At 41.9% G+C, this 16,968-nt stretch overlaps 1 protein-coding gene across 2 annotated transcripts in view; it reads right to left on the bottom strand.

The window, feature by feature from the left end:
- Positions 1–16,968, bottom strand: part of KCNH5 (potassium voltage-gated channel subfamily H member 5) — a 157,668-nt gene that overhangs the window by 119,933 nt on the left and 20,767 nt on the right. Inside the window, exons 4-5 of one of the 2 annotated variants that reach the window (XM_084520877.1) lie at positions 15,760–15,888; positions 374–489 (exon numbers count right to left, since the gene is read on the bottom strand). In XM_084520877.1, coding sequence (XP_084377003.1) covers positions 374–489; positions 15,760–15,888 — 245 coding nt within the window. Of the gene's footprint in view, positions 1–373; positions 490–851; positions 897–15,759; positions 15,889–16,968 lie in introns of those variants that run through there. The other variant, XM_084520878.1, reaches the window with a different exon arrangement.

Below are 16,968 nucleotides of genomic sequence, written 5' to 3'. Positions count from 1 at the left end.
AAAAACCCATCCATGATCTCAGCAACCATCCACAGGGCTCAGAACATCGAGCCTGGTTCCAGGTCTCTATGAGACAGCAGGTAGAGGAGCAAACCAGACACCCCAAGTTAAGCAGCAATGAGAAAACTGAGACTTGCATGCAGAAATGGGGCCACGTAAGTGACTGTTTCCATGACTGAAAGAGCGTGGCCTGTCCTGGAAACATGTTTTTGGCACACAGTGCTTATTAAGAATGAGCTAAGGAGAGGTTGAAAAAGTCAGAGAAAAGGCAACATGTCACCCTAAGAATAATATTTATTGATGTGAAGGTTGGTGTGTGTGTCCCCCCCCAACTCTTTGTACCTTACCAAGGGCTGGTGCCTGTCCCACTTACCTCGGCCAGGCGGGAGTGCTTGTGCACCACCTCGGCTTTGTTCATCGGCGTCAGCTGCTGCAGGACGCTCCGGCTGTTCGTCAGGGCCCGTGTCAGCCGCGCAAACTTCGTCCAACCTGTAGGGAAGGAGGAAACCACATCAGAAGCACTTACGGCCCATTCACCGCCAGTAAATCTCTTTCGTGTTCACTGGTATTAAGTCTCAGGCTTGAGTCGTTTCTCCAAATTACTGCACAGAACAAGTTCTGGCTCCAGGCTCAAAGGTGTTGCAATAGAGGAAAAATACCACTGCTTTAAGGCAACCAGCAGCAAATCGGAGTAAAATCAAAATGCTCTGGCTTGTCTTTTCTTCTGGCTTTGGGAGACATTGTGTTAGAGGTATAGCATTGCGCTTTCAGCCTCCTGGGGAGATACTCTGATGCTAAAAAGTAATTCTGAACCACTGAAGTTAACACAAAGACGTCCCATGTCTACAAACCCTCCTGAAGTGAAATCCTGGCCAGCTACAGAAAGGCTCTGGCTGATTCAGCACTGCTGGAGCAGGCCCGAAAGTCAGATCCTTAAGTTTTTACTGCTCCTTGCTCTAACTACAATTCAGGGAAATAGAAACTAAAAAAAAGAAAAAAAGAAAAAAAGAAAAAAAGAAAAAAAGAAAAACCAGCAAAACACATCAACAACCATGTTTCAAACTAAAATAATCGGAAGACTTTACAGACAGATTAAGCACTGGATTTTAAATGGCATTAAGCAATACATTCAGCTGTTAAACTAATGACCGACAGCTGCCCACATGGTAGCTTGAGACCCACACTCTTGGCCAGCCCTGGGGAATGCTTCTTTGCAGCATTCAGAAAGGAGCAGTCAGGATTTTGATGGTGACAGCAGTGCAGAGCCGGGAATGTGACATTAAGCCACTGCTTTTGGAACAATGCCCATAGGTGACAGCTGGTACGGCTGCATCATGGGATGAGGTAGAGCAGAGGTAGCAAAGAAAAAGCGAGGGTATTCACCGGGGTAGCACCACAAAGGAAGAGAATTAAAAATTCAAATGTTTGCAGGAAAGAAACACCTCCACTTGAGCACTGAAGTAGATTTGACTTCACGTCTTTAATCCTTGTTGTGACATAACTTTGTTTTATTGTGGCACTGCCCACAATCCCACCTGCTCAATGTTCAGTTCAGCCAGGTATAGCCTGCTATTTTACTATAGAGGTGTGCATAAAATATCAAACGAGTCATGGACAGGAAATGTGTTCAGGTGCAGGTTATATTTTTACTTAACTTGAATGCTGAAAAGGTGAAAAAATAGAACAAATGTCACATCTGAGAAAGGAAACACAACATTTCTACGTTAGCTTGGTTTATTTTTAAATACATGTTGTCTGATAGGAGTCGGGGACTTGAAAAGCTAAAGGAAGCCCTGAGGCAGATAAAATAAAGAGCAAAGACCAGTCCAGGCAATAAAACTTCAAGAAAAAAAAAATCACTTACCGCTTGGCCTGGCAATACACCACTTATATATCACATTCACCCAAATGTAAATCCATTGTTCATCATTTAGCAATCAGTACGGATCTCAATATCCCAATACACTACCAGCACAGCACAAACCACATGTGCCTGGTTATTTATGTATGACCTCAAAAATACACATAAAAATGCACTGCGAAAAGATAAAATATAGAAGCGTTTTTATTAACTTTTCAAATCTAAACCTTAAATGGGAACTTCAGCTTTGTCTCATCCATCTCAAGCTTACAGGAATATTCAATTAGGAATATGCACTTTCTGTATTAAATGATATCAAGAGACTACAGTGATCCAAGTAGGAACTATTAACTTCTAGACATTTTTTCCTAGTTATCTATAAAGCCACATCAGGGTGAAGTTCCAAACACTTTCAGCATCCTGAAAAAAAGAGCACCCAGAAAAAAAAAGAAACTCTCCTCCAGGAAGCACTCATCCACCTCCAAACCCTGGGCAGGTGCCTCAAAACACAGTATCCTCTTCCCCTAGTAAGAGGCTTCTCTGAGGTCCATGGGGGTGATTAAATCCAGTCTCTGAGCTTCTGTTTGTCACTCTGCACCACACAGCTGATATAAGAAGGATGGAAAGGCGCTCAGCAAAGCCAAAACCACCACAGCCAAGATGTTGGAGTCAGTCCCAAACACCCTTCTTTGTCACATCAAATTCACTCTTCTGACCTTCCTGATGGCAGACAGCTAATGAGGTTTACTTTATTTTCTGAGGTTAGGGTATTGATCAATGCAGTGATTAGATGAGGATTAGAAGAGTCTGGGGCTGGCAATGATAGGAGATGATCCTTCTTACTGTCTTGCTTCCCTTTCCCATGGCACTTTAAAGGCTTAGAGATTTCATTCATAAAAACATGGATGTTTAAAATGCTTCTCCTGTTATAAAAGCAAAAATAGTAAGAAAGCCCTTGTCATCATCTTAGGTAAGAAGAATACCTTTCTGACATTTACCACAAGCATAGAAATCCAGGGAAAGTTGCGAAAGATGTTGAAGACACAACATGTTGAGGAAGCAAGTAAGACGGGCAGCACACAACAGTGACCCGTCTGCTGTAAAAATAAAAAGCAAGGATGAACTGTGACTTTTTCAAATACTTCTTTTCCACCTTGGTGAGATCACACGAAAGAAGAGAGCCACATAATTTAGCATTCAGGTTTATCACTCCGGTTATTCGGCCTGACCTCTTCTTTTAAGGGCAAAAACTATTTCATTGTGTCCTTGCTCCACCAAGAGCAAAGCTTTGCATTGAACTAGCTCACACCTTTCACAAAAACCCTTGCAGCCTCATTTAGAAGCTTCACATTTTTACATTTCTTTCTGTCCTGTGAAGGCCGTGATACTGGAAATTATAAGTGCATAATACATTAACATTACTTTTTTTTTCTGTTAAAAAAAAAAAAAAGGGCCTTTGTCCTTCAGCACAAAGTCCATCATTATTCTACCCTATCTAACCAATTCGTCTGCAATAGTGTGAAAAAGTACCAAGTTCTTTTGTTTCCTATTTACAACCCAACAGAAAAACAAAGCAACAGCAAGATGCTAGGGTATGAGTGGGAAGGTGAAAATGTATACAGGCTGCCTTGTGTCTGAAATAATTCGAAGAGGGTACATTTCTGCATTCCTTGACCTTGTTATAGACTTGCTAAAATCAGAATTATATTTAAAACCTATTTGTATGTTTAAATAGACTAGGCAAAATTTGCACTGCTGCCTAATGCTGTCAATGTTTCTTCAAATGATTCCTTCTCTTCTTTTCCTCTATAAATGCTTAAAATGAATGATAATTCTATCATGTGTATTAGTGACTTCCTGTCCTCACAGGTATTTTCAGTCTGGAAGGAGTAAAGGAATGGCACATACAGTAGGTGTAAGATGGAAGAAAACCTACTTGCAACAAAAAGCAACACTTCTGATGCTCTCTTCAGCTCATCTGGACTGTGTCTTTCTTCTGTGGTTCCACTTGAAAAATAGTACCCTGAACTTGCACTGTCGCTCTCAAGTTCTCAGGAACAAAGGCAACATGGCACCAGATCCCACCAGCAGCTGCTTTCAAAGAAGCCAAACTGGGTATTTCAGAGGAAGATGTGAACTGCCAAGATGGCAAATGCTGGAATAATGTATACAAAAAATGATTGTTTCCCCTGGTTCTCTTTGATTAATAGACAAAAACAGAACTTTTATTCCTGCTTATAAGGAACCTCATGATCTCCATTCATTCTTATGATTCAAAACAAAGGTCAGTTCTTAAATGGAAACCTACCAAAATAATTCACCAGTCCTACCCGTTACTAACATTGAAATTCTTGCATTCTCAAGAATGCAAAGATTCAGGTTTAACACCTCTATACAGTTATTAAAACAGGACGTGAGCAAGACAAGCATGCTGATAAACAAGAACTAAACTAGTCTCTGCCTTTGCCCTGCTGTAGTGTTGCTCTTCCAAGCATGTAACTTTCTTTCCTCCTCCCTGGTTTTAGTCACAATTCAATGTTCTACATCAGCAAAATATTCTCCATGTCTTTTGCTCTAATTAGGACCACTAATTTGACAGTCCTCTGAGTGTGGAGCTAAATACAGCAGGGATGGTTTGTTGTTGTCCCTCAGATAACGGCTGAGCCAAAGGTTTCTCAGAAGGGAAAAAAAAAAGAACTTTTTTTTAATTGGTATTTCTTTTTAATCTTAGCTACTGTGACAGAAACTGACACTGTTAATACTGTGCCAGGATGCTTGAGAGAGAGCAGGACCACATGAGGGGGTAGGCACTAGTCAAGCAAGGCAGAGAACCCAAGCACCTCCTGGCCTTGGAGGGCAAAAAGCTTTCCAGACAGGTCCAGGATGCTCACTTGGCCACTCATGTACATAGATGCATACACTACTTCAGAACTGATGTAGAGACTAAGTGGGAAATGGTATTTCAGGCCTTCTTGTTACCATCCCCATAAGCAAGGATGATACCTTGGAGAGAGGTAATGTAAGGTTATCACCTTAGAACTTGAGCCCATGGCCCTTCCACAGCTGGAAACTCCAAACTATCTTAACTGAAACTTCTTACTAGTTATAGCACGTGCCATTCCATCAGCTACTACTCCAACAAGAGTAGTATTATGCTTACACATCTTTCTTCCTGAGATCCTGAATCAATCTTTTTTTTTTTTTTTTGGACAGCTGGGATGGGAACAGCTCTTTGGCCGCTGCCCTTGTGGCAGCTCTACTACACAGCCATACTCACTGCTTAATCTGCATTCAGGGACATTCTGTGAACTGCACCCTCGCACTGCTGTAGGGACCTCTATTCCTGCCCTTTTGGTCACCAATCTTCTTCCCATTAGCGGACCACCCAGATGCATCCAGTATACAAATATTCTCCTCCATCTGCAACACCTGCTCCTCTTTTCTGCTGCCTTCTCTGAGTCAGAAGAAACATCATCCAGGTTGAAGATGCTGTTGCAACATACAGCAAAGCAAAAAAAAAGGACCAGGATAAAAGCTGTCCAAAGAGAGCACAATAAGGGAGGCTTCCCATTCTCCTTTCAAACAACATGCCTCCTGAGAGAAGCACCAGCCTTCCTTTTAGACATTTCTTCAGAAGCGATGGGATACAATCACCATTTCCTAATGGCTATCCGGAGACCAAACCTTTAAATCTCTGATTCCTCCCAAGGCCACAAAGCAGGCAGAGAATTGACTACATCCCACCACAAACTGTGAGCCACCTGCCTGCCAGCGCACCCCAAGGAATAGCTCCTGGTTCCCATCACACATGGACACTCCTATCAAGGGGCTGGACAAAGCTCAGGCAGGTCCCTCCACCAGGGTGGGATCCCCCTGCAGGAGAGGGCTAAGGAGCAAAGATGGATTTGGCTCTCCTGCCCCACTAGTGGTTAAACCACCAGCGAGTTTGTGGAGTCTCCTTCTTTTGGAGATATTCAAAACCCACCTGGATGCCATCCTGTGTAGCATGCGCTAGGTGACCCTGCTCAAGCATGGGGGTTGGACTGGGTGATCTCTGGAGGTCCCTTCCAACCTCAACCATTCCATGATTCTGCTCAGATCTCGGCAACCAATAGGCTTACCCACTGCCTTCAAAGACGACAGCAAGTATTTACAAATATAAGTATCTGCAAGTGAGAAAGCCCTTCCAATTCTCCTCCTAGTTTAATTATGAGTCAACAATTTGCAATATGTGACTGGATTTGACAGGTCCAAATATTGGTTCAGCCACCCATCTCAGATGCACTGAAAAAATATATAATCTCTAGTTCATAAATTGCATTATGTTATTTTAAAGCTAAATTTGTACATTGGAGATTATGAAAACTAAAAATTTCAAGGGAATATGTTAACGTTGTCTATTGTGCACTTGCTCTGAAAAATCTAGACATGACTATTTTCCCCTAATAAAACATTAGCGTAGCTCTACTGGGTTGCAATTAACCTTTTTGTCAAGGTTTGTCTGATCTTAAAAGGAACAGAAATAATGAAGGCTTTTAAATCAGTGTTTCAGGAAACTACTCAATATTTTAGACTTCAGTGAAAACACCTGCGTTAACAATGATATTCTGTGTTTAAAAAAAAAAAAAAAGTGTAATTACAGCAACACTCATGTAGATTTCTGCCTGCAGGAGTGTATGTAACACCTCCAGACCATGGAAAGGTCATTCTTCTCTTGCTGTGGAGCATGAAACAGTTAACAAAGAATGTTTAAATAATATATACGCTATGCCTTACCCACAAAGCAAAGAGCGAGCATTGCTGTTAGGCAATCTGGATGTCAATTGATAATATCGATCGTCCTTGTACATCAACAGTTAGCATCTACAAATCCCAACTATTTATAGACATTCAGACTGTAAGATCACAGCAATGGCTGTATGTCTGCTCCTTATTGAAGGTAAAATGTGGCTGGAAGAGCTCATTCTCTCTTCAGAAAACTTAATCATCCTGCTGTTGCTTTGCTAGAGACAGAGGGATAAATGGGATTCCTGAATAAATAGCATAATAGTCAAACAAACCTAAATCACTCCCATGATACAGTAAAACTATTCATGAACTGAAGAACCACACTACCTATGCAAATGTAATTCAAAATACTAGGATAAATTTCCCTACTTGAAATTCTGTGCCTTCCATTGTCTGCCATTTCACTGCACTCTTGGGATAATTTTCACACCTGACCTCTGTTCTCGCTCAATTTTGCACTCCCGGTTAGCATCCACCCACCGCAACTACTGGGGAGCTCAAAATGGATGAATTGCCACCAGGTAATCTTGTGCATATCACTTCAGCTTTCTGAGCTTGTTTCCTCTCCATAAAACTGAGATAATGCTAATGACCTACTTTGCAAGCCATTTTGAGATCTACGGAGGAGAATTGGTAAGATTTATAAACCACTAAGCTACATTTGGTACACAATGTATTTTTAAATTTAATTCTGACATAGCTATAAATTCACAGTGCACAACTACTTAAATTTCATGTTTCTGCAACTAAAACTAAACTTTTTACACATACACATAGGGCCACCAGGGACTTATTTCCCATAACTACATAAAAACAAATGTAATTTTAGGAAAAAAAGCCTGAATACTGTAAATGTCAGTTATCTGGCTTTTAGGAGTTCATCAGATAGCAAAATGTCACCATTCAATGGTCAAGGAAAAGGACTACACCAGACAAAGGCTCGGGGTCAAAAGGAAGGCAGCGGCTAGAAATGGAAAGGCAACATACAGTAAAGCACACAGTGATAGGAAGAAAGAGGGAACAATTAAGTGCGTGCATGAGAAATTATGGCTTACGAAATGGACATTGAAAGCTCAATACATATGGGAAAAAATCCTTCAATGGCTAGATTTATCACAATAATGATAAAGTTGTTAGAGAACTTCCAGAGTATGTCTTTCTGCACCCATAAGAAGAAAGGGCAAAGAGGATGATCCAGGTGCTACAGGTTGCTTAGCTTGATCTCAGTGCCAGGCAAAATGACAAAAAAGCCAAACCAACTTTAAAAACATTTAATAAAGAAGAAAATGGAAGGAACATAATGAATGGCTGTCAATATGGAATGATGTAAAATGCCCCGTAATGTATATTTCATTATCTGATAAGAGTATAAATTTTGTCCAGAAAGATGGCCAAACTCCTTAGCAGAACAAGCTGCAGGCCAAATGCAGCAGCCAGCCAGAGCCACAGCTCACGATGTATAACGGAGAGGCATGAGCCAGACCAGCTCCACGTACCAGTGCTCCCCTGCTTCAGGCTGGGCTGGACTGCAACATGGACCATTGGCTTGATGATGGCCTCAGGAGTTAATCCCTCCTGCAGCCAAGGAGCTTCCTCCCAACAGCTTCCAGATCCACACGGCCACGGCTCCCATCGTACAGCATCACCTCATCCTAGGGCTGCATCTGAATCACCCAAACATGACAGGTTTGTATCAGGCTTGTATCAGGAACAGTGTGACCAGCAGGGCTAGGGAGGTGATCGTCCCCCTGTACTCAGCTCTGGTGAGGCCACACCTCGAGTACTGTGTTCAGTTTTGGGCCCCTCGCTACAAGAAGGACATGGAGGTGCTTGAGCGGGTACAGAGAAGGGCAACGAAGCTGGTGAGGGGCCTGGAGAACAAGTCCTACGAGGAGCGGCTGAGGGAGCTGGGCTTGTTCAGCCTGGAGAAGAGGAGGCTCAGGGGCGACCTTATCGCTCTTTATAGGTACCTCAAGGGAGGCTGTAGCGAGGTGGGGGTTGGTCTGTTCTCCCACGTGCCTGGTGACAGGACGAGGGGGAATGGGCTTAAGTTGAGCCAGGGGAGTTTTAGGTTAGATGTTAGGAAGAACTTCTTCACTGAAAGGGTTGTGAGGCACTGGAACAGGCTGCCCAGGGAAGTGGTGGAGTCACCATCCCTGGAAGTCTTCAAAAGACGTTTAGATGTAGAGCTTAGGGATATGGTTTAGTGGGGACTGTTAGCGTTAGGTCAGAGGTTGGACTCGATGATCTTGAGGTCTCTTCCAACCTAGAAAATTCTGTGATTCTGTGATTCTGTTTCCCAAATCCTCTTGTGTGGTAATCATTGCTGAATTGACACTGCACAACACTCTTAACAAAATGCTAAGGCTATGCAGTTCAGTAAATTAAGGGTTAAATGGATGAAGGAGATGGTACCTGTGAGATATCAAGCAAGTTGAGAGTAGTGGAAAGTAACAAAAAAATATTACTGAGAGACTTTCAGACCCCGGTGGGCAGAAAGATTAGAGGTATGTTAAAAAAGTAGTGAGGGGAGTCACACAGGATGATGTGCTTGATAACTGGGCATGTGCCAATAAAATGTTTTCTATGAAAATCAGATATGTAAGTGAAAGCAATGCAAACCATATCTACATCATGGGAGGGGGGAAATTTCCAAGCAAGAGCAGTTCCGAGAAGGATCTATAAGTCTTAGATGAGCAATTCAACATGTGGTTTGCTCTGGCAAAAAGTCACCTACTCCTGAGATATACAATAGTCAGATGTAGGCTTGGAGAATCTAAGCAACAGACAGCATTGACAAATAAGCTCTGAACCCAACTAGCTACAATACCAGTTGTAGAAATGTGTATTTGGGACCCGGTGGGCTGAAATCCATGCCACCATGGATTCATCCCTACTGCTGCTAATGAGATGGATTAAAGTGCAGCTGAAATGTTGGTATCTGCCATCACCAGACAGCCACATTCGGGCTAGACAGAGCTTTAACAAGCTCAGCTCATTTACTTTATCAAAAGGAGGTTGAGTGATGGTTTGATTACATCCGTAAGTGCCTTAACAGGACTTTTTTTTTTTTTTTTTTTTAGTACAGTGGAAAAAATGTGTAAGAAGATGCCAGTTCAAGAAGCTGAAGCCAGGTTAATTTAAATCTGATACTTTCTTTAAAGCCATAAAGTGTAATGAAAAATTGAGAAGAATATGAAGGGATATGGAAGATTCTCAGTCTCTGTTTAAACTTCTAAATCAGTACTGGCTGTTGGTCTGGACAGATTGGTTTAGTTAAATACAAGTTTGTGGGTTCAACAGAGGAGTAGCTTAGAGAAAAGTAATGGCCTGTGATATACAGACTAGAGTTAAACTCCCTAACTTTACTGTATTTATTGTTATTATTTTATATACAGCTTATGAGTGTTCAGTTTTCTACATAAAAAGTGTATCCATCTACAAACAGTTACTGCTTTAAAGATCACATTCCAGTTTAATTCAATCTCTCAGAAGGTTAGATTTGATTTTAGTGGATTATTTTTTTATTGCACATTAAACTCTAGAAATTTACAGACACTTCATATGTTTTCTGGGTTGTTGATGGAGCACACAGGCCTCAAAAGGCAATACCAGATTCAGAAAAGTACTTGATTTCTGGGAAGAAAACTAAGCAGTACTGGATGTGGAAATCTGCTGTTCTTCATCACAGCAGGTCTCTGACAGTGGCATGCAAGAACAGGGGGCAGAAGTAAGTCCTGAGATCATCACAAGTAGGAGTGAATTTAAAATTGTTAAACTCTAAAAACCTGTGACTTCTCAACCTTTGCACTGTCTGCTAAGATTGCCACTGACATGTCACCAAAGGCAATAATGGGGATGCCTGTCCCACACAAACAGGAACAAGGGCACCTCAGGAGGTCTTCCTGCTTACTAGCAGGCAGTGTCCTTCTGAAATGGATGGTTTCAAACACCAAGAGACTGTATCATAGCACCACTCCCTTGAGTTGTCTACTCTTCCCACCAGAAGCCTACCCGGTGTTCAGGCAAATAAACACTTCTCCCATTACCCCACACAAAGTCCTTCTCAAGGGCCGGGTGTCCCTGGATGCTGCAGGGTGGACCCAGGGGAAAACAGAGAGATGGAAGTGATTTCCTGAGTGCCTGAAGGCATTTGGAGGATGCAACTCTTGTTTCCCATTGCTCTTGATCAAAGCAATGGCAAACAGCACCACAACAAAGCTGTAACCACGTCTCTGTAGCACCAAACCCCTTGTTATTACAGCCATGGGGAAGTGCAATGAAAACACGGGAAGGATATCCAAATTGTGACCTATTAAATTACTGTTACGGATTACTGTCAAGGCGATGTATTCAACAGGGTACACTGTGCTTCAGCTAAAGGTAGAAACCTCATTTTCATGCTCTAATCCCTCCACCCACTTCTTCTATTATCACCAGGATTGATACCCCCTCAAGGAAAAAAGTTCCCATGTGCAACTAGTTATATATGCCTAATAACTTGCACTTATTAAAGATAAAAAGGATCAGAATTATAGGCTTAGCAAGGATTAGCAAGCATAAGTGCGTATTTCTGCAACTACCACACTTTTTATAGCCCTGTCACACTCCAAGATAGAGTTGTATCATTATATAGAGTTATATAACCATAAAGAGTTATATCACTGGAAGCAGTACAGCATTGTCCCAGACAGTCTTGATTATCAAAGTCTGGCTGTACCAAGTGAAGAAAAACCTTTAGGATCCTGCTGTGCTGTCTCCTGGTCCCATCTGTTAACAGCACACTGTCCTGAGTTGTAGAAACCTCAATAGCACATCGTTGCATCCTAATCCAGTCTGCCACCACTATTCACAGGAACTTCCCAACTACTTCCAGCTGCAGAAAAGTCTGATACTTCACCCCAAAGAGATTCAAGACAACCAGTGAGAATCCCAGGCAAATAAACTTTCAAGTTTACCTGGAGGCCAGATTTTTTTCTTCACTGGTGATAACAAAGGAAATAAAACCATTGTATAACTGGGTGCTGTTTCACTATTATCCCGAAAATGCCAGTCTTTTTTCCATCCTTAAGCTTTCAGTTTAGTATAATCTACAGCACTCTTGGCTTCAAATGGTGTTAAAATTTTAAGTGGCCCAGTTTGCCCTCCTAATAGTTAGGGCCCAGAAAAGCGGCTTCATTTCTTTTCTGACAAATAAACATAAGATTATTACCACTGTGTGTCTTTGGAGGGACTGAATGCCTCCAGATGCTTTTGAGACAGAATAAAAGCACAGCGAGCTGATAAAAGCATCCAACTGTGACCCTACAATGGTGCAAACATAAAAAAGAAGATTCTTTGGGCTTTATTCTCTGGAAGAAAATACCTTCATATGCTTGTAACAGCCTTCCACCTCTGCTGTGTAAGGCATTCAGGCAGGACACCTGGAGAGCTGGCCCTCCACCACCACAGGTACGACCTGGTACCAAATCCAGGTCAGACAAGTGTTTGTGTCACCAAATAGAACAGGAAAAGGAAAGAAAGACCGGATAAAACACAGCACGGCTCCTTCAGTGGAAAATAAGGCTTTGTCCCAGTGACCACCAGGTGCATCCAGCAGCTCCTGCAACACCTCCTGCTCCACCACTGGCTCTCAATTTCTCCTTCCACACCAGCCTGCTAGAAACCATAAAGCAAATCAACAGAGGGATGTTCTCCCTTTACTCTGCACCTGCACAACTGTTGGTGGCATCTCCATCCAGGCACATACCAAGCACGTGGCCGATGTCTCCTTCCATTATCGTGGCTTACACGGCTTCTGCCCAAGACGCTGGTTTTGCAGACTTGCATGGTTAGACACTTTCAAAGAACTTTTACAGTTAAGAGGATACAACAGCACTTCTTGGTCACTGTAACTGCTTGTTACAACCAAGCTAGCACATTGCTTGGGTATTTGAGTCTTGTTTGCACTTCTTGTACCTCTCCAGAGCTGTATGCAGACTGTTGGCAAGGTGGGGGGAAGAGTCAGGAGGAATCCATGGCACTTAACAGCTCTATATCAATGGGATTAACAGAATAACAAATAAAATTCTCTGTCTTTTACAGCAATACATCATAGGTTTCCTGCACATCACTCAGCAATAACAGATACCAGCACAGGTAACAAGAAAACATGTCTGTCAGATCTTCAGTGTCACCCTGCCTATCCCCTCCCTGAACACAAGGTTTTTGTATGATCTCTGACAGTGTATTTTATCTGAGGAGGATAAATATCCCTTTTATCCATTTTTTCTTTGTAAGCTCCAACAGCCTTCTGGACTAAAACAAAATCACAGCCTCCTGGGTGACCTGGGAAAATTTTTCACCGCTTTTGCTCCCTCCTGGTAACAAAGCCCCCTCCGCCTGCTTTCTGACAGCATTAATGCAGCTGACGGTGAGCTCACAGGTAAGCAAATACATCCACCATCTGTCACAGAGCCCCCGCCCTCTCTAGCTCCCCTCGCTCCCACAGGGCCAGTCCCCGTGATGCCAACTAGATTTTTGGTACCGAGCCTCCCAGCAAGCATGTTTCTGAGCCTGTGTTGGGCAAAAATCCCACTCCTCCCTTGCAATGTGCTTTGCAGTAGGATATTTATTTATTTATTTATTTATTTATTTATTTATTTATTTATTTTTAATGCCCTCTTTTCACACATGTGACAAGCTCCCCAACACTTCTGAGCAGATCTGAGTCCCCTGTGCAAAGCCAGCACAAGATGCCAACACCTTTGCAGCCACCTCAAGTGGGTCCAGCAAACACAACCATTTCATTACAGAAGCCAGGACACACAGACATCCTGCAGCATCACTACACCCATCGTTATGATTTAAATACCAAACCCTTGTACCTCGTAGGAGCGTGATATACAGCAGCTTCACAACAAAGCTGCGTACTTTCGAACAGTGCAGAATACATCAGTATGGAGAGATTATTGCATAATGGCATCAATATTTTATTTCTGCTGAATTTTTTATCTCAAATTTACTGCTCCCATAAGTAATACACAGTAACTCATCTACACCATAGTTACTTATGTATTATGTATTGCATGGGCCTGGCAGAATTTCTGAAGAAAAAAATCTTTTTTTTTTTTCTTTTTTAAATAGCCCTTTCAATGACAAATCCCACACTCAACAGCACTATTTTACTGAAATGCCTTTTACAAAAGTTTAAAAATTCTCTCCTAAATTCTAATATATATGTTTACCAATCTCATAATTCAAGAGGCAAGTGGCCTGACAGCTTCTAAGCACATTGTAATGTTATCTGCAAGGACAATGAATTATGCATGTCTCATAGCACTACGTCTGACAAAACACTGCTCTGATCCCAGTGCAGTGGGATCCTGCAGATCCACCCAGTTGAGATGCAGAGAATAATGCAACAGTGCTGTTCTTCCATCCTTGTAGTAAATTGCTGCTAGTATTTGGTTATGTGTTTTGTTTTTCCTTACTATATTATCAATATAAAAAACCAAACTCAGATTTACACAAAAGGAAAAGGAAAAAATCAGGTCAATGGTTTGTAATTATGGAGCTTGCTGGATGTATTGATCAATGTTAATCCATGCTCTAATCAAAGCATCCTGAGGAAATTCTTAAGACTCCAGTCATATGCCTTGAAGAGAGATGTGGCTGTTTTTTTTGTTTGTTTGTTTGTTTGTTTTTGTTTTGTTTTGTTTTTTGCTTTAAGTATGACTTTGACAGAAGTAAGTGCTCCTTAAACATGCAGTCAAACCTCTCTCGGCTGCTGACAACAATATTTTGCAGTGTTCACAGTTAATACTTGGCATTGTAACTAACGGTTCCCTTCAATGCAGGACAGCAGTACATGCATTACTCACTTTGCAGCTGTTGCTCTTTCACATAGGAACATGTATTGTTCCTATAATGGATGTCAGAAGGATCCTGCTCCTCCTCAGATGGGTTGAGGGCGAGCTCAGCTCCCCCAGCACATCCCTCCATCCCCAAAGAACTCATCTCCCAGGCTGGGAATCCAAAGGAACATTTGCAGGACACCAGGTGAATTGTAGAGGCAAAGAGGCTTACGGTGACTGAGAAGGTTCTCCTACATCAGGATCTTACAACTTTACAGATAATACTCTGGAGGCAAAAAAATCTCATATCATGTCAGCCCAAAGAGAGGCCTTTCATTTTATTTGAAATCTGCCTTTATAAATCTACTTGTCATTTATCCAAGCACATAAGTGTTATCTATATCATCAGAAAGTAGTTTAAATCCTGTTTGCATTCAAATGACACAGGATTTTATTCTACACAAGATGGCTTAGAGGGCACATTGCTCTCAGTGACAAATCAAGCCTTCTCCAAGCAGGAACGGAAAACAGAACAAGGAATTAATTACCAGAAGGGAACTTCCTGGAGAAGATGCATATGGATCCTCTGCCTTTCTTTATGGAAACATGCATTATTTTACCCAGAGCAATACACATATGAACCTGACACCAAACACATCCTACAAAGGCAAGGATGCTGCTAGATCCTTTCCCTACAAATTCTCCCTGTGAAGCACAGGTCATCAGGTGATGAGAGCATTGCACACCTCAGCAAACATCACCAGCAGCAGCTGTTAAATACCAGGCAGGACACCCACTGCCACGCACACATCACTGCTGTCCAGCAAGAAAAGACCCAACTGGGCTGTTCTTTCCCATCTCATCTCCAAGAAAGAGAAATGGAGTAAAGACCAACATCTCAGCACAAAGGAGCTGAAATTAGTTTTGATAAATAAGACACCAGTCCTGCAGAAGAAAGGTCTCCCAATATAACACAGTATTATAATGACTGAAAACCATGCTATTTTTAGCAAATATCAGCTGTAGTGAAGAAGTAGTGATATTACAAAGGAAAACGAAGGCTTGTTGCTCTGGACAAAGTATTGTAAGGGAATATTCCACTCACAATTCTGTAGTTTTTTAATCAATAATTTGGAAAAGTGGCATCAAAATTTGGACAAAACATTTCCTGATAGCAAGATCACAGCCACAACATCTTCCTGTCACTGGACTCAGCTTGAATATACAATTCATAATTTACAAAAAAAAAAAAAAAATAGTATATTTCATATTTACCTTTTGTTGAATCATCTTCAATTGGTTGCTTGAACAAAGTGATATCCTTAAAAGTGCACAGGAACAAAACCACTTTTTCATGCTCATTTCTTATAGGAGCAATTTGCATGTAGAACCAAACTGGGGTTCCTGAAGCAGAGAAAAAGGTGAAGCTGGAGTGTGGTGCAGCACAACCCTTCCCCAGCCCATACACAGAATATTTCATACATCATATGATACACACATTGTTTAGGATCACGTTGAGGTATTTCTACATGTCCCCGACCTTTAATTTTACCTCCTCAACAGAAAACAACACATTCTTATTTTTTACAGATTCATTAAAATGGAGAAAAGCCACCAAACTGACAAGCTGATAGTCAGAGGTAACCAGAGATAACCAGAGTAACCAGAGATAGAACACCCTGAGATAAACGTATGACTCTTCCCCTCTTGCTCTTGGTTTTACCATCATGTCTCACAAACCCGATATCTGCAGGGTAGTCAGGTGAGAAAAAAAATAGACTGAGGATATCTTTGAATCCTTCTTCACATAATATGGAGCTATCAAAGCCAAAACTGCTAGACTATACTGTAAAATGCTCCAAATTTGATGTTGCTCTGTTATTTGAGAGTGTCTGAACTAATTCAGACATAAAATTAAAATGGTCTATCTGGACAAATATGGAGATAGGATTTCCTTTTGTGTTTCAGGTCATACCTTCCATCTCCCCGTTGTCTCAATGAGTGGAGCAAACTTGCAGTGCATTTATCTATACCTGGGTTTTGAACTAAATAGAAAATAATTTTCAGGTAATACCATTCATCAAACGAACAGCCAGAAAACTGCTTACCGTGTCGGAGTGGTTAGAATGGTTTTGTGGTAAAGCCTCACTGCCCACAGAGGGTTCCTGCAGGTGCTCAGGAGCTAAAAACTGGGCTTGCAACCGAGACGTTGAAACAAGCTGCTCGCCCACTGCTATCCCAGGGCACAGCTGGCCCCTCCAAATCTCCTCTAACACACCACATCTGGGAGTTGTGCCAGGGATGGATACCCAGAGGGCAACAAAACCCATTTGGAGCAGGGCTACTGTAGGGAAGGTCAAAATCCACAGGGGCTCATGGCAAAACTCAGCACTGCTCTGTTGGGATTAAAGCACTAACTCACTGAAAGTGAACTGGAGAGGTTGGGGAGACGGGGGACTGCTTTCGGAGGTAATTCCAGAGCCA

This window comes from Aythya ferina (assembly GCF_964211825.1).
Source record: "Aythya ferina genome assembly, chromosome: 5".
Lineage (NCBI taxonomy): Eukaryota > Metazoa > Chordata > Aves > Anseriformes > Anatidae > Aythya > Aythya ferina.
This window is presented reverse-complemented; position numbering and strand designations above follow the sequence as displayed.